Below are 17,699 nucleotides of genomic sequence, written 5' to 3' on the forward strand. Positions count from 1 at the left end.
GGTATCTAGCTGTGGTACAACAGGGTGGGAATCTGCAGGAGTGTCCTGTGTGCAGACCCATCCAAAGCCGCATCCCTGGAGGTGAAATGCTGCCTTATTCTGAACAAAAGCAGCTTTAGTGCTCGTTGCAGTGATTCAAGGTGTTAGCAGTATCTGCCGTGGAGATGTGAAATGTCTGTAGCTTCCACTGAGCAAGTGAGAGTTTTGCTTGGGTTGAGGCTTTGGTGTGAGCTGCAGATCCTGAGCACCCCACATTCTGCTCTGATGGGGGATGAACCTTCCCATCCCATCTGCAGCCTGTCGGTCAGGCAGCCCCTTCCCTTCACTGGGGGATGAAGATGCACAAGGCATATAAAAGGGAGGCCTGCAAGCACTTGGCAAGCAGCAAGTTTATTAAACTCTTTAAAATGCAAATGAAATCTAGTGTTAATCTTTTTAAAATTTCCTTTTGGAAGGAGTAATTGGAGCTGAGATTTTGCACGTGGTGGTAAAACATGCATAAAATCAATTAAGTGCAAGGAATGCTGTGAACTGTTTTCTAAACCAAGTCATTCAGGCCCAAACTGCAAGAGGAGTGGGTGAAGGTGAGAGCTGAAAAATGAGAGAGAGGATCAAGGTGCAGATATTTAGCCCCTAAAGCTTACCCTCACTACATTAGGCATGGTTCATAAAGGAAAAATTCAGTAGCCATTCTGTATCTCTCAGTTGGAGTTTGGAGTCAGTTCTGTAGCTCAACCCTAAGTGCCTGTCTGGCTGTAGAAATCACCAGGTGAAGTGCTTTCAGGCTAGGTGCTAGCAATCTTTTCTGCCTTTTCAGATTTATGCAGTAAAAATACCCAAGCAGCACGTAGAAATTCATGCTAAGGGTACTCCTTTCCTTGTAGCTCTGACTTCTTGCCCTTTTGTCTTTTGCTTTACTTACATTAGTTTCTGGTTCATCTTTTTCTAGATGACTCTTGGTTTTCTAACAAACTGTGAGCACTGACAGACTTGCAAAGTACTGTTTAAAAACAGAAAATAACTCAAATTTAGAGCATTGAGAGTTTAAACAATTGTAGAACTATATTAGCTTTAGTTATCTGTTTTTTGTTTCCTTGTTTTAAAAAGCAGCAACTCTAAATGTTGTTTAGAAACTTAATAAGCCTGATCAAACTACTGTTCTCTTAGACAAATCTGATTTTTGAAGTTGGTGTGAGCTCTCTCCATGATGCATGTATCCTCCATGCAGTTGTTACACATGCTTTTTGTTTATGGCTTTCTCTCCCCTTTTCCTTTGGCTTGTTTGCTTGCAGAAAAAAATGGACAGTCGGGAGTACCAGGACGCACAAGGTTTTGCAGCAGATATTCGGTTAATGTTCTCTAATTGTTACAAGTACAATCCTCCAGACCACGAAGTGGTAGCCATGGCCAGGAAGCTGCAGGTAAAGGTGTAGCTTAATGCATCTTCCACAGTCTGTTTAGCTCAGCTATGAGATGTCCATTCAGAGATCCAAGCATGGATCTGCTCTTGGCATCGTTGAGGGTGAGTCAGTGATTCCTTCAGCCCTTGAAAAGAGCCTTTTCATGCCCTCTGCTGCAGAAATGTCATGCTCTGCACATGGCATAGCCCAATGCCACATCCCACTCCTAACATTTTACAATCATTGGCATGTGAAATAATGGGAATGCTTTCTTGGGCCACAAAACGAGGAGATTCAGAAAGCTTCCCCTGCCAAGTCTTGGACAAGCCTTTAACTTTGCCCCTCTAAAGAGGAGGAGCTAGCTCTTACTATGATGAATTCAATCCCTGTTCCAGATTGCTTATTGCCTTTCGTTATCACAGCTCATTTAGTGCAGTAAGAGCCTGATCTGTGGTTGTGTGTCTGCCATGTTTATAAGACCAGAATGAGGTCTTCGCAAGCGATGCTCCTTTTTCACCAATTTTTCCCCCTTTCTTGTAGGATGTCTTTGAGATGAGGTTTGCAAAGATGCCTGATGAGCCTGCAGAGGCCCCTCCTCCTCCTCCTCCAGCAGCACCAGTTGTGAGCAAAAGCACAGAGAGCAGTCACAGCAGTGAGGAGAGCTCTTCTGACTCAGATAGCTCAGACTCGGAAGAAGAACGAGCGACTCGGCTGGCAGAGCTCCAGGAGCAGGTTACTGTAGTGGCCAAGCTGTGTGTGTGTCTGCACTGCAGAAGGGCTTAGCAGAAAGGATTTAATTTTGTTCTTAAAAATCCCAGCTAGCCTGGGATGCAGTGGGGTGATGGCTCCTCCTGCCAGCTCAAGGAGAAGAGCTCTCAGCAGGGAAATAATTAGTGTGTTTTTGATGCAATGTTAATTTTCTTTGAGATAACTGTTCTCAGAGCTGATGCTCTGGGCTTCTTTCTGGGGATCCCAGAGTATTCAGCCACCATCACCAGTAGGAGTATGGGGAGCACTGAGAGATGCATTTAGTATGAGAGCTCAAATCTGCAGCAGACTGTCACAGGCTTCCTGTGGGGTGCTTTCACTGTGTACCCCATCCATAGAATAAACTATTTTGACTGCTGTGGTTGCAAGACCTTCAACCATAGCTTTTCTTATTATGCACGTGTACAGTGCCAGGTGCTGCAGTTGTTGTATGTACTCCTGTAATATAACCAGGCATGAATAAAACGGCTTAGCCAGTGTCTCAAAGCAAGGTAGCAGGAAACTCAGGAAGTAAACTTAGCATTTCAGAGTCCACATTGTCAGCACTCTAGACAACGCTATTGAGTATTTTATTTGCTTCTTAAGAATTAACTTTTCACATCAGTTAGCTTCTGCACACCTGCTCTGCACTCTTTAAAGAACTTCAGGTCCAAGTTTCCTAAGTTCAGTCAGTAGACTGCAGGCTCACTGACTTTGAGATATACTTACATGTCCAGGATGTAGAGGGAAGAGTATCTGGGGGCATCAGTTACCTTGCCTTGAAGTCTTCATTTATTTTTTCCACCATTCTCTTCCAGCTAAAGGCAGTCCATGAGCAGCTAGCTGCATTGTCACAAGCACCAGTGAACAAACCAAAGAAAAAAAAAGAGAAGAAGGAAAAAGAGAAGAAAAAGAAAGACAAAGAAAAGGAAAAGGAAAAGCACAAAATAAAAGCTGAGGAGGAGAAGAAGCCCAAGGTGGCCCAACCACCGAAGCAAACCCAGCAGAAGAAAGCTCCAGCTAAAAAGGCAAACAGCACGACCACAGCTAGCAGGTGAGAGCTTGCCTCTTGCAAGTTGCCTTAGGTGGGAACACAAAGAGCTCTCAGCCTAGTTTTGTCCCTCCTGTTCCTGTTGTTGCCTGGTGAAGCTCAATGGTTTGCACTGTTAACTCAGCATCAAATAGTTTGCCTCCATTACAGACAGCTTCTGGGAGTTTTCAAGTTAGGGCTGGCAGCAGAGCCATCACATTTCCATTCTCTGACTCTTCCAGATTCCCTGCCCAGTTGCTCTCAGATAAGGCTCTGCCGTTTTGCCCAGCTGGCAATAACATGCTGCTTCATTGCTGCCCCCCTGCTGCTACTTGGGCTTGTCCTCCTGCCTCACAGCACTAAAATATAATGGGAGTAGAGCAGCTTATCTCAGATTTCTGAACTTCTTCAAAAGTTGCAGTGCTGTTTGAGCTATCTGACTTAGAGGCTCAAAGCCAAAAGCACGGGGATGTTTGTTACAAGGGGACTAGAAGAAAGAGGTCATTGCTCCTTCTATACCCATGAATGTTTCCATGCTTGCCAATCTCCCCAGGCAGCCCAAGAAAGGAGGAAAACAGGCGTCTGCAACCTATGATTCGGATGAGGAGGAGGAAGGCCTGCCCATGACCTATGATGAGAAACGACAGCTCAGCTTGGACATCAACCGCTTGCCTGGGGAGAAGCTGGGCAGAGTGGTGCACATCATCCAGTCACGGGAACCTTCCCTCAGGGACTCCAATCCTGATGAGATAGAAATAGATTTTGAAACCTTGAAGCCCACAACTTTGCGAGAACTGGAGAGATATGTGAAATCTTGTTTACAGAAAAAACAAAGGAAACCATTTTGTAAGTTACCTATCGGGGCACGCATTCCTTCACAAGCTCTTGGGCTCAGCTTTGGAGTCAGGGCATGTGTGATGGGATTCTCTTATCCAGCTGCTGGGTATGTGGTGATAGGGATCTTTAGAGATTCTTTTCTACCTGAGAAAATAGCAGAAATTTTGTGAGTTTTTTTTCTTTATGTATGGCCCTCACCTGGAGGGACCACTGTATTATTCTGCAAGACCTGTATGATATCTTTATTGCTTACCTGGAATCTAGGAGGTGCTACGGTTTCAGTCTCATTATGTTGTGTATAACATGCATATATGTGAGAGGATCAGTTTCTTATCCTGAATAGTTTACCATCTAATTAGGAAGGAGGAAAGTGTGGTTTGAATGCAAAGCACCAAGGGAATGAATGAATTGCAGAAATTTACTTGGGTGAGCTAAGGATTCTGGATTGTCTGAGTTGCATGCTTGCCACAAAACTGCTAGTCCTAAATGGACTGATTACCATATAATCATCAGTGTCAGATAAGGAGGTGCATGTTAATGAACTACAGTGCAGTATGGTACAGGCTTTTCTCTGTGCCTCAGCCACAGGGTGAATTGTAGCCCCTTGAGAACTGAGCTCCAGTGAAATAGCAGTGGTCCCTCACTCAGGTGAGGTGGTCCTGGCTCAGCCCATCTGCTCAAAGGTTATAAGGGAAGTTGTTCTACTAAGAATATAACACAAAAGCTGCTCACAACTCTTGCAGAGCACCTGTTTCCTTACCACAGGACTTTTATGTCACCTGAGCAAAGCTTAGACTTCAACCCTTCTTTCTTGTTTTCTTCTACACTGGTTTGATTTCTTCTTTTCCCCTCAAGTAGCTGAGGAAAGCATTTTCCAGAGCTGCTAGGAACTAGAAGCATCCTTTTGCTTTGAGTAACACAGATGACCTCAGACATCTGTCTGTCCACTGCTCGGAGCCCGATATGCCCTGAGCTGGTGAGCTTGGTCAGCAGGCACTGTGCTGATGCACAGCCTTCCCCAAAGTCTCCTGCTCTGTGCTGCCTGTTCAGTGCTCAGTGTTTGCAGGCACCCTCTTAGCACTCTGCTTTTCAGTTTGCATTTAAAAAAAAAAAAAGAAAAAAAAGTTGCCTGAAAGCAGTGCTCAGAAATGTAGGTATTTCCTTGCTGGATCAGGCAAAATATCTGGCCCCTGCCTGCTTCTGATACTGGCCAACACCTGTGTTCAATTACTCTTCTGAGTGCTATTTCTTCTGCTCAGAAGCACGAGCACTGCTGTTACTCCTCACCGTTTCCGTCCTGACTGAGGCAGCTACATTCCTGTTGTCTGCCAGCCTTTGCCTTTTGATTTTTAGTTTGTTTGTTTTTGTTTGTTTTATATTGAAAGCAACATAAAGCAGTCAATTCTCACGTGAGGTGTCTTGAGTTTGAATGGCAGATGCTTCCTCCTGACAACACTTAATGGGACACTTTATTTTACAGGGCAGAAAACCCATGTAACAATTCTGTAATTACAAATGTGTAACTATTGACCATATAACTAGCTGGTAAGTAACCTGTAACCACAAGGTTATTACGTGGATAATTTCTATCTTCTAAAACACTTTCCAGAAGGTCTCTCTCAAAAAGTGCATGTTACAGGATGATGGTGTCTGGATGATCTGGACAACTTCGTGTGTTGCCCTGTTTCTGGGATGTGTAGTTGCTGTGTGGTCAGTTGATCTTAGCAGTTTCACCACAAAGTGTTTGCACAGATGTACGTGCCCTGTAAAATAGTGCTGTCCGCTCTTTTCTTCACCCTCAACAATGCAATTTCAGAAACTGTACGTTCCTCTTCCACAGCTGCAAGTGGAAAAAAGCAAGCAGCAAAGTCTAAAGAAGAGTTAGCTCAGGAAAAGAAGAAAGAACTAGAAAAACGGCTGCAGGATGTCAGTGGGCAGTTAAACAACAACAAGAAACCTGCAAAGAAAGGTAATGGCTGTGGTTTTACTGTGCTACAGATGCCTGAAAAGTTGTGTATGCAGGTAGCCTTTCTCACTAAGGCAAACCTACTGCCTCTGTGAAGCCTTAGGCTCTGTCTATGGAAGTTCCCCCAGTCTGTCGTTAGTGTGGGCCCAGCAAGTTACTGCTGGGCACCTGAGCTGCTCCTCGGGGTCTGCTGTGATCCCTGTCCTGGTGGAAACTCCTCTTGGTGATAAATAGGACTTGTCCTGGAGTTGATTCAAACTTCAGAGCATGACCTGCTGCTGTTCATCTGTGCAGTACTGTCCATACAGTACCATAGCACGTTTAGTGGGTGATTTTCTCCGTTGTGGGATTGAAAAAGCCACATCATAGGGCAGTAGGGTGAAAGATAGGATGAAAGTTTATTCCAGTGCAAACTCAGCTTCTTCCACCTTGCCCAAGTCAGGCAGTGTTGCACTGAATCACAGCAGGCGGGGTGCGTGGCTGTCTGGGCACTCTGTGCCACCTTGCCACGAGCACTGTACAGCTGTGGAAGGCACTGCCCTGCACAGGGTTGCAGTCGTGGCCACCTGCAGCACTGCAAAGCTTGCTGTCCCTTGGGCTGGGCCTTGTTCCAACCAGCAAAGTCAGTGGGTCGATAAGCTGCCCGGGCAAAATGAAGCCGTGAACGAAGCTGCGGATAACAAAAGCCATTGGCAAACCTTCCCTGTGGAGTTCAGCTCCTTGGCAGTTACCACTTCGCTGCCTTCTTTCCTGCAGAGAAATCTGGCTCTGCTCCCTCCGGGGGACCTTCCAGGCTCAGCAGCAGCAGCTCCTCCGAGTCGGGCAGCAGCAGCTCCAGCGGATCCAGCTCAGACAGCAGCGACTCAGAATGAGCTACGGACACTTAACACAAAACACAGAATGGACATCACCCTCACCGATGCTCTGCAGTGTTCCTTTCCCTCCTTAAAGTACTGCTCTTGTTCCACAGTGGTCAGGTGTTGGTTTGTTTTTTCTTCTTCTTTTTTTTTTAATTATTATTTTTAATTCAGTGTTATGAAAGGTATCTTCCATTTTTTCAGGGGCGCTCTTTTATGAGTAGGTCAAAGATCTTTGCATGTGTGTGGCTAGACTTTATGGCAAACACTTCCCTTTGCATAAAGTCTCTAAAATACGTTCAAACTGAAGAAGTTCTGGTTGAAAATGGAAGAGCTTGGAACTCTTTGCAGGTGATGACCAGAAGGTTTCTGCAGGGTTTGTAGCCCATCTCCCTTCTTGCCCCCTCCTTCTCAAATTGTTCTCCTTTAATAAGCCCACCTGACTCACACGAGGGAGGGGTGGGGGGGGGAAAAAACCAACTTTAAAGAAATCTGTAAAATGGTACTGTATCTAAAAGATGTTAGCTTTTGAACTAGGTGGTGTATTTGTTTATTAGCACTAGCATTCTTAACCTCAAAGTCTACGGCGTGATGAAAATGTCAGATGCTATCATCTTTTTAAGTAAAAGCAAGAGAAACAAGAAGAAATCCAATGTGCTGTGGATTGCTGACATTGTTGTCAATGTTGGTAGAGGCATAGGCACCTGTGCAGGAAGGCATTTAAGCATGAGTTTACTTCTAAGCACACGAGCAATAGAAATATTTGTACCTGTAATTTCTAGCGCCCCAAATTTTCGTTTTCCTTGGGGGATACATTGGAAAGAAGGGAGTGAAGGATGCTCAAGTTTCCTGGCAACGTTATTTTTAACATCAAATAGATAATTCCCAGGAAATGGACATTCTCTATGGAAGTTGGTGTTTAATTGCAAACAGCTTGTGGCTGTGAGTACTCAGCTGGGCCTCAAGGAGCATCCCCTGCAGAGTGACCGGGATGAGCCGTGTGCTCATTGTCACACACATGCTTAAATCCTTTCTCCATGAGAAGCACCTCAGTCTGGGCTTAAAGTAAAAGAGCACTTGAGCTCCAGCTGAGGCTGAGCTGGCAGGGGGCTCGGAGAGGGATGTTGGTTTGTGCTTTGTTGGTTTGGTTTTGTTTGTTTGGGTTTTTTCTTTTTGTTTCCTTTGTTTCTTTCCCACCCCTTATCTCTGTATTATCTCTGTATCTGCAATGAGCTCCTAGAAAGGGAATGCTACTTCTGTGTCACGCAGGGTGCAGGTTTCCAGATCCTGAAGTGTTTACCTCAATTATAGTAATAAGGGAAAAAAAAAAAGGGGGAGGGGGTTGGGGTGGGAAGGGTGAGGATGAGGGGAAGACAGTTTTTTAAGGCTAGCAATTTCTTACAAGTCAGCCTATTGTCTTGACCTGCACTGCTGCAATACGCTCCGTTTTCTCTGTCTCACGTGTATATAGAAGTACTTTATTTATTAAACACATTGGTCATTTAAAACTCACTCAAAATAATAAGACCAGCAGAAATGCAGACTTTTAATGTGGTTTGAACCAGATTGAAAAGGAAAGAACGCAGAGATGTTATTTAAATACACTGGACTTTATACCTGCAGGTGCTACAGTCCAGTCTGTTGTGTGTCTGGTGCTCTGTCATGTCTTGTGTGTTCACTTTTGGTTTTGTTGTCTGTCCTCTCTCTTTTTCAACCCGGCCCCTTTTCTTTCTTGTTTTGTACAGATCTTGAAGACGTACAGGTAGATGTAATTTCTTCATGAAGCTCGTTATTTTTTGTCTGTATTATTTCCCCGTGTCTTTCCCCCTTCTCCATTTTTATTTTATTTTTTTGTGAAACAGTGTTGATTTTCATTTTATAATCCGATTTTAGGAAAACAGCAGTTCTGTAACTATATAAAGTTTGTAATCTGAGGGGCAGAAATTTATTGTAAATTCTTAACTTTTTAGCTTTTTATTGTAAAGAAAATATACAGAGTTTAACAGAAAGTTATGCCTTTCCTTCTGCCAGTACCAGCCCCTAAGGCTGCATCTCTGCTGTGGGTCAGCCCTAAAACTCACCCTGCTGAGGTCTCTGGGGGTGGTTTGCCTGAGGCCCAGTGGTGCAGATTGCACTGACGTTTATTTTTCACGTAGCTCAGTGGCTGCTGGTCACTCTGTGCCCTTGGACTGAGGTCCCACTAGCTCATCCCACTGAATGTCATTCAGACATAGAGCTGGCATGGCTCTGTCTCTGTACCCTGACAGTGACACACTCTCTGGAGTTTGCCACAGGAAGGAGCTACCATTGTCAGCTAAGAGCTGGGAGGAGCTCTGCTGAGAGCATCACAGCAACAGCTGTAAGCTGCTGGACATCCTTGTGTGGCTCTGGGTGCTGGACCCATTGGCACGAGCCCCCAGAGTCTGTGCAGGTTGGGTTTCCTGTGCACTGGGAACAGATGAGCTAGGCTGTTCTGATTCTCACCGAGACGAATGGTTTTTCTTTTCCATTAACAATAAAGTTATTTTTAGTTTAGACCTTTTTATTTCATTCCACCCTTAAAATAACAACCATCAGATATGTAGTAATATATTTTCAGAACTTACTATGAGGAGATGTAATATACATTAAGAGCTTCGTAGTTTGTTTTTTTTTAACAGGCTTGGTTTTCATCTGTGTCTCACCCAGTGTCTAAGAGGTGCATTATCCAAGCTAGCATTTTTAATTAAAATAATCACAACCACTTCAGTACCACAACAGCTCAGCTGCACGGGCTCCTGCTGAAATCCTTTCCTGTGTGTGTTCACTTGAGCTACGCCATCAACGTGAGGTCATGTGGACATGTGCAGATAACAGGAGTGCTTGGTGGGGCTGCTCGTACCTGCGGATCAGAGCCTCTCCAGGAGAGAGGAGCTCTGAGTCGTGGTGAGGAGCTGCTGCCCTTAACGAGTTGGGAACTGAAAGGACAGAGCACTTCTGTCCCCGGGTTGGTACTGCGTGACATGTGGGTACAGATGTCGTGGGGTAACCTGGAGCTGATGGAGTGCAGAAGTAACATTCAAGATAACATTTTAAAACTTCAAATTAAATAAAACCCTGATGTTTTCACGGCAGCTTTGTTTTCCAGGGGAGACCTTGCTGCAATCAGTATGATTTCAAATGTGCACGTCAATAGTTTTTTATTGACACTGATTTTTTTTTCTCCCCCAATCAATTCCCATATGAAACCACATCTGCCCAGACCCAGAACCCATGGCCAGCACAACTGCACCTTTATGACTGGGGTAAGCACTCTGTGGGGGTGAGGGCAGCCCATCAGCTCCAGGCTCAGTGGGACCAGGAGGAGACCCACACCCTCAGCCCTGCTTTGTCTGCTGTGGGAGACCCGTTGGGCTCGGCAGCTTTTTGCCAACTGTTGTGGTTTTGTGTTTTTTGATGCCGGTATTCCACATCAGAGCATCATGCAGCAGTTAAGGAGTTAATGCTGGGGGAGCAGCAGAGGGGAGGGGCGGAGCTCCGCACCGGATGCAGGCGGCGCTCGGTCTGGGCGCGTTGCTCTGGGCTGCCGTGGAGGCTCAGCACGTGTGCTTCCCCTGCGGGTCCTCCTTAGCGTAAGCTCATAGCTTTTGGTTTGAAAATTTTTCTCTCTCTTCCAATTGTTCAATTTTATTAGATTTAGTAAAAGTTACCGTTCCTTCTCAGATCGTGCCGTTGTTTTCTTGTAGACCCATCTCTTCCCGCCGTTTCCCCCTCCCCCTCCCGGAGCGCGGCTCTGCTCGGGCGGCCGCGCGGCCACTGACGCAGTTTCTTTTTCTCTCCCCTCTCCCTTCTCGGTTTCCTTTGGGTCACTGTCACGGACAACACCGTGACAATTATTGGTGGAGAATGCGGGCAGTGCAGTATTGGCTCTCCATTGTAAATCTGGTGCAGAGTGGACTAAGGTTTTTCATGTACCTTACAGCATGCTGGCGTCTTTTTAAGCTCCTCGCGTTCAGCACCGGAGTAGTGTGGATATACAGCTACTTTAGTGTGCTGAGGGGGTTACATGCCTCCTACCTAAACACCCTGGCTAACGTGACAGATTATGTGGCATTTGGAACGGTTTCCAATTACTCTTTTCAGGTCTTTACCTATATTCAGGATGTCAGCCCGGCAGTTGTGGCAACTGTGTTATCTGTTTTTCTGCATGCACTCTCTGCAATAGTAATTTACATCATGTGGAGGGAGCGTTCCTCAAAACCAGAGAGTGTTGAATGGCAGGGAAGGTGGAAAAAATTAGGAAAGAAATTAGAAGCGTGGGGACCCCCGGTGTTATGCAATTTTGATCTTGAGCACCTGTGGGACCCTGAGAAATTCAGTGAGTGTTTAGGTAAGGAGTCATGGGACTCAGGACGATCTGAGAAGGAATGTATTGTTTGGGGTCTGGCTTGTGCTTATCGAGCCATAATTGATATTCTGGAGAGAAATGGTTTCCAAACCAAGGTCCAAAGCAAAAATGAGAACCTTGAAGTTAGACCTGACCAATCACAGGAAGCACCGGTATCAGTGTCGGTTGCCCCTGTGGAAGGCCAGAAATGGACACGGCCATCTTCGCGCCTAGAACGGAAAGAAGAAGAAGCAGAGAAAAAAAAGGAAGATCCAGGCGAGGGGCCCTCCTCAGCACCACCACCACCACCACCACCTAAAAAGGCCACTAAGAAAAGTGAGAGACATGGAGAAGACAGCGATGATGATGGAGTCACTGTTACCACTACTCGTCGGCCCCTAAAGATGACTGAAATACAAGGTTCAAGAAAGGAGTTTGTACGGCGCTCGGGTGAATCTATTGTCACCTGGTTGCTGCGGTGTTGGGACAGCGGTGCCAGCAGCGTGTCCCTAGATGGCAGTGAAGCCCGCCAACTGGCAAGCATTGCCCGAGACCCAGCTATCGACAGAGGAATTGGCAGATGTCTGAATGGAGTCGCTACCCTCTGGGAACGAGTACTAGTGGCTGTAAAGGATAGATACCCTTACAAAGATGATCTGGAGCCTAAGGTGGAAAGATGGAACACCGTGGAGAAAGGCATCCAATTTTTGAGAGAAACAGCCATAGTAGAGATGCTGTATGATCCCAATTTTGTCCCTAACAATCCACACCAGGACCGTGATCCTGATAGAGTAAGGTGCACACCTGATGTATATCGTAAGCTCTCAAAAACAGCACCAGAGAGGTACGCAAGTACACTGGTAGCAATGTTCCATAGATTCGAGGGTCAAGACAGGAGACTCCCAGTTTATGAATTGACTATTACACTCCAAAACTTTGAACAGCAGTTTCCACCATCACGTGCTTCCATTGCAGCTATAGTAGCAGAAGAAGTAGGTGAGATTAAGGAGACACAGAAAACTATACTGGACGAACTGTCATTACTGATGAATAGGGATGAACCTGTGTCAGTATTGGAAACACCTGATGAAGACGAGCATGACCCAAAGAATCTGATGAAGCAATTGATCAAACTGTTGAAAGTCTCGGCCACGAAAGGCAACCGCCCCTCTGCACGAGCAAATGACGGCAGTAACATCATGTCACGTGTGGCCATGTGGAGCTTCTTACGAGAAAACGGAGAGGACATGAGGAAGTGGCATAAAAAACCCACTCCTGTACTGCGAGCACGGGTGAGAGAACTACAGCAGAGATCAGCCACCAATGAAATTGCTCCCGTCACTGCAGGTAACCAATAGAGGGGCCCTGCCCTCAGCCAGGGGAGGGAAAGGGATAACAGAGTGTATTGGACTGTGTGGATTAGATGGCCTGGCACATTAGAGCCACAAAGATATAAGGCACTGGTGGACACTGGTGCACAGTGCACTCTGATGCCCTCGAGTTATAAAGGGACAGAGTTGATTCATATTTCTGGAGTGACTGGGGGTTCTCAGGAACTGTCTGTGTTGGAGGCAGAAATAAGCCTCACCGGTAAAACCTGGCAGAAGCATCCCATAGTGACTGGACAGGGGGCTCCATGCATACTCGGTATTGACTATCTCAGAAGGGGACATTTCAAGGATCCCAAGGGGTACCGATGGGCTTTTGGAATAGCTGCTGTAGATGCAGACAACATTCAGCAGCTGTCTGTTTTACCTGGCCTGTCAGAAGATCCGTCTGTTGTGGGGGTACTGAAAGTGAAAGAGCAGCAGGTACCTATCGCTACAAAAACAGTGCACAGACGGCAGTACCGCACCAACAGGGATTCCTTGCTCCCCATTCATAACTTGATCCGTCAGCTAGAGAGCCAGGGAGTGATCAGCAAGACTCACTCACCTTTTAACAGCCCCATATGGCCGGTGCGTAAAGCCAGTGGAGAATGGAGGCTGACGGTAGATTACCGTGGCCTGAATGAAGTCACACCCCCACTGAGTGCTGCTGTGCCAGATATGTTGGAGCTGCAGTATGAACTGGAGTCAAAAGCAGCCAAGTGGTATGCCACTATAGACATTGCCAATGCATTCTTTTCTATTCCTTTGGCCACAGAGTGCAGACCACAGTTTGCTTTCACCTGGAGGGGCGTTCAGTACACCTGGAACCGTTTGCCCCAGGGGTGGAAGCACAGCCCAACCATCTGCCATGGGCTGATTCAAACCACACTGGAACAGGGTGGGGCACCTGAGCACCTCCAGTATATTGATGACATTGTTGTGTGGGGTGATACAGCAGAGGAAGTTTTTAAAAAGGGAGAGCAAATAATCCGAATTCTTCTGGGTGCTGGTTTTGCTATTAAACGGAACAAAGTGAAGGGACCTGCCCAAGAAATTCAATTCCTTGGAGTAAAATGGCAAGATGGACGTCGTCACATTCCAGGAGATGTGATTGACAAAATCACCAGTATGTCACCACCCACCAGCAAGAAAGAGACACAGTCTTTTCTGGGTGTAGTAGGTTTTTGGAGGATGCACATCCCAAACTACAGCCTCATAGTAAGCCCCCTCTATCAAGTGACTCGGAAAAAGAATAATTTTGCATGGGGTCCTGAACAGCAGCAGGCCTTTGAGCAAATCAAGCAGGAGATAGCCCGTGCTGTGGCCCTGGGGCCAGTTCGGTTGGGACAGGATGTGAAAAACATCCTCTACACTGCTGCTGGAGAGAAAGGTCCCACTTGGAGTCTGTGGCAAAGAGCCTCTGGGGAGACCCGAGGCCGACCCCTTGGATTTTGGAGCAGAGCGTACAGGGGTTCAGAGGAGTGCTACACTCCAACTGAGAAGGAGATTTTGGCCGCATACGAGGGGGTTCGGGCTGCCTCTGAAGTAATTGGTACTGAGACACAGCTCCTCCTGGCACCTCGACTGCCAGTGCTGAATTGGATGTTCAAAGGAAAGGTTCCCCCCACCCATCATGCTACCGATGCCACCTGGAGTAAGTGGATTGCACTGATTACACAGCGAGCTCGGATGGGGAACCTCAACCGTCCAGGAATCCTGGAGGTGATCATGGACTGGCCTGAAGGCAAGAAATTTGGAACATCCCCATCAGAGGAGATACCACGTGCTAAAGAGGCCCCACCATATAACGAACTACTAGAGAATGAAAAGACGTATGCCCTCTTCACTGATGGATCGTGTCGTATCGTTGGGAAGCATCGCAGATGGAAGGCTGCTGTGTGGAGCCCCACACGACGAGTTGCAGAGGCCACCGAAGGAGAAGGAGAGTCAAGCCAATTTGCGGAGGTAAAGGCTGTCCAGCTGGCCTTAGATGTGGCTGAACGGGAGAGGTGGCCCATGCTATATCTTTATACTGACTCTTGGATGGTGGCAAATGCTTTATGGGGGTGGTTGCAGCAGTGGGAACAGGACAACTGGCAACGGAAGGGTAAACCTATTTGGGCTGCTGAACTGTGGAAAGACATTGCTGCCCGAACAAAAAGGTTGGGTGTAAAGGTGCGCCATGTAGATGCTCATGTGCCCAAGAATAGAGCTACTGAAGAGCAGAAAAATAACCATCAGGTAGATCGAGCTGCCAGAATTGAGGTGTCTCAGATCGATTTGGACTGGCAGAACAAAGGAGAGCTGTTTTTAGCTCGGTGGGCCCATGAGACCTCTGGCCATCAAGGAAGGGATGCGACCTATAAGTGGGCTAGAGACCGAGGGGTGGACTTAACTATGGATGCCGTTGCACAGGTTATCCATGACTGTGACACATGTGCCATAATTAAACAGGCCAAGAGGATGAAACCCCTCTGGCAGGAAGGGCGATGGGAAAAGTATAAATATGGGGAGGCGTGGCAGGTTGATTATATCACCTTGCCACGAACTCGCGATGGTAAGCGTTACGTGCTCACCATGGTGGAGGCGACCACTGGGTGGCTTGAGACATACGCAGTACCCCATGCTACCGCCCGAAACACCATCTTAGGGCTCGAGAGACAAGTCCTATGGAGACATGGCACTCCAGAGAGAATTGAGTCCGATAATGGGACTCATTTCAAAAATTCTCTTGTGGATATCTGGGCCAAAGAACACGGCATTGAATGGATTTACCATATCCCCTACCATGCACCAGCTGCTGGTAAGATCGAGCGCTACAACGGGTTGTTAAAAACCATGTTGAGAGCAATGGGTGGCGGGACATTCAAGCACTGGGAGAAGCATCTAGCAGAAGCCACCTGGCTGGTCAACACTAGGGGATCAGTCAACCGAGAGGGTCCTACACAGTCCAGCTCCCTACAGACCATAGAGGGAGATAAGGTCCCTGTGGTACATGTGAGGAGCATGTTGGGAAAAGCGGTGTGGGTCCTTCCAGCCTCTGGAAAGGGCAAACCCCTCCGTGGAACCATTTTTGCGCAGGGACCTGGGTGCACCTGGTGGGTAATGGATAAAAATGGGGACGTCCAGTGTGTCCCACAAGGGAATTTGATGCTGGGGGAATGCAGTCTGTAATTAAGTGTGTATGTATGTATATATATATATGTTTCTATGTAACTATGTTTCTATGTAACTTATGTTATTACTGTTTGGTTACGTATAGATGTGTGTTAAGCATGATGTGATGATGTGGAATAAGGGGTGGAATGTTGTGGTTTTGTGTTTTTTGATGCCGGTATTCCACATCAGAGCATCATGCAGCAGTTAAGGAGTTAATGCTGGGGGAGCAGCAGAGGGGAGGGGCGGAGCTCCGCACCGGATGCAGGCGGCGCTCGGTCTGGGCGCGTTGCTCTGGGCTGCCGTGGAGGCTCAGCACGTGTGCTTCCCCTGCGGGTCCTCCTTAGCGTAAGCTCATAGCTTTTGGTTTGAAAATTTTTCTCTCTCTTCCAATTGTTCAATTTTATTAGATTTAGTAAAAGTTACCGTTCCTTCTCAGATCGTGCCGTTGTTTTCTTGTAGACCCATCTCTTCCCGCCGTTTCCCCCTCCCCCTCCCGGAGCGCGGCTCTGCTCGGGCGGCCGCGCGGCCACTGACGCAGTTTCTTTTTCTCTCCCCTCTCCCTTCTCGGTTTCCTTTGGGTCACTGTCACGGACAACACCGTGACACCAACCGAACCTTGTCTGTGCAGAATCTGTCCCATTTTGTACTGCTGTGATTTGAAGCTTTCCTGCCTGCAGGGTTTGGGACTGCAGAGCTGGTGTTTGAGGGCTCTGTAACTGTTGTTTGGGAGTGTGTGTGTGCAGTAGGTGTGCATACACGCACAGGCACGTGTGTGTATCCCAGTCAGTCACCAGTGAGGTCTCTTTCCACGTGCTCTGCGTGCTAGAAGCAGGCTGCGGTTACCTGATCTCATTCTGGGGACTCTTAGGAGCAAAATTTGATTTTTTTTTCCCCTTGTTTTGAAAGGAATGATGTTTTGTACAGCTGGGGGAGGGAGGGGGGGGAGGCACAGCAAAGACAAAACAACCTTTTTCATACTGATCTTAAAGTATCACGTAAAACACAAGTCCCAGGGCTGAGTGCAGGCAGGTTCTGCGCTGCTGGAGCTGAACGTGGGGTGAGGATTTGCAACGCGACCACCGGCCATGGGTTGTTCTGTTGGGGTTTTTTTTTTAAGCAATGGTATTTGCATATCTTTCTAAACGTTTTTAAAAGACAAACCAGCAGCTGTGCTTCGACACGGGCTGCTCACAGCTGATCCCTGATACTGGCAGAACCCATCCAGGAAGAGTCACTCTTTGGATTTTTATTTTTCCTCTTTTTTTTTTTTTTAATATTTAAAAGAACAACGTTGCTTTTCTGTATGATGTGCATGCAAATTTACCGTAACTCTCTTTCTTAAAACTTTTTAGTGCCATTTCTAGTATATTCCTGTAAATGTCAGTTACTAAAGAAAAAAAAAAGAAGTCAGTGTAAGTAGTTTAGCTTGTTTATTGCAAATTGCTGGCCTCCAACACGACAGAATTTTAAGACAAGTTAGAAAGTACTCTTTGATGTTACTGGTGATGGACCCTGGTCCTGGGGCATCTGTTTTGTTTTCGTAATAAAAAGGAAAATAGCTGTGTGTGTGGAGTTTGTTACCCCGTCCCCTCTCCCTTCCCTGGTTTTCTCTTTCAGACGTTGTTTGTCCACCTGACTCCAGCGGGGCTGTGCTGTAGTGATCCGTGCTAGCAGTGCCAGCAGAGGGGCACAGACAAGCTGCGCATCCCAGTGCAGAAAGCCTTGGGATGAGTCTGCTGTCCCCGTGCAGTCCCCCTGCTGGTGCTGCTCTTAGCGGGGCGGATGGGGCTGCCGGCTCTGAGTCGCAGCTCAGCACCCGAGGTGTGAAACGCAGCTCTGGTTTGGGTTGTGATGCTCTAGCACAGAGGGGCAGCTGGGGAAGGACGTTCTGCCCTCCTCAGCCTATGTGAGAGCTGCGTCCGATGGAGGTAAGTGGAAAGAGGAGGTTGAAAGTGTCACCCGTGTTT

General features: G+C 47.0%; 1 protein-coding gene across 4 annotated transcripts in view; it reads left to right on the top strand.

Moving 5' to 3' along the window:
- The window catches only part of BRD3 (bromodomain containing 3), a 29,056-nt gene extending 21,395 nt beyond the window's left edge, over positions 1-7,661 (top strand). For 3 of the 4 annotated variants that reach the window (XM_065737237.1, XM_065737235.1, XM_065737236.1), the window contains exons 7-12: positions 1,293-1,421; positions 1,941-2,132; positions 2,966-3,201; positions 3,731-4,023; positions 5,855-5,983; positions 6,737-6,997. In XM_065737237.1, the coding sequence (XP_065593309.1) occupies positions 1,293-1,421; positions 1,941-2,132; positions 2,966-3,201; positions 3,731-4,023; positions 5,855-5,983; positions 6,737-6,852 (1,095 nt within the window). In that variant the 3' untranslated portion in view covers positions 6,853-6,997. Of the gene's footprint in view, positions 1-1,292; positions 1,422-1,940; positions 2,133-2,965; positions 3,202-3,730; positions 4,024-5,854; positions 5,984-6,736; positions 6,998-7,041 lie in introns of those variants that run through there. The other variant, XR_010622274.1, reaches the window with a different exon arrangement.
- The last annotated feature ends 10,038 nt before the right edge of the window (positions 7,662-17,699 follow it).

Source organism: Cyrtonyx montezumae, unplaced genomic scaffold, assembly GCF_038088225.1.
Source record: "Cyrtonyx montezumae isolate F1298 unplaced genomic scaffold, pur_monq_1.0 scaffold_20, whole genome shotgun sequence".
In the NCBI taxonomy this organism is placed as follows: domain Eukaryota; kingdom Metazoa; phylum Chordata; class Aves; order Galliformes; family Odontophoridae; genus Cyrtonyx; species Cyrtonyx montezumae.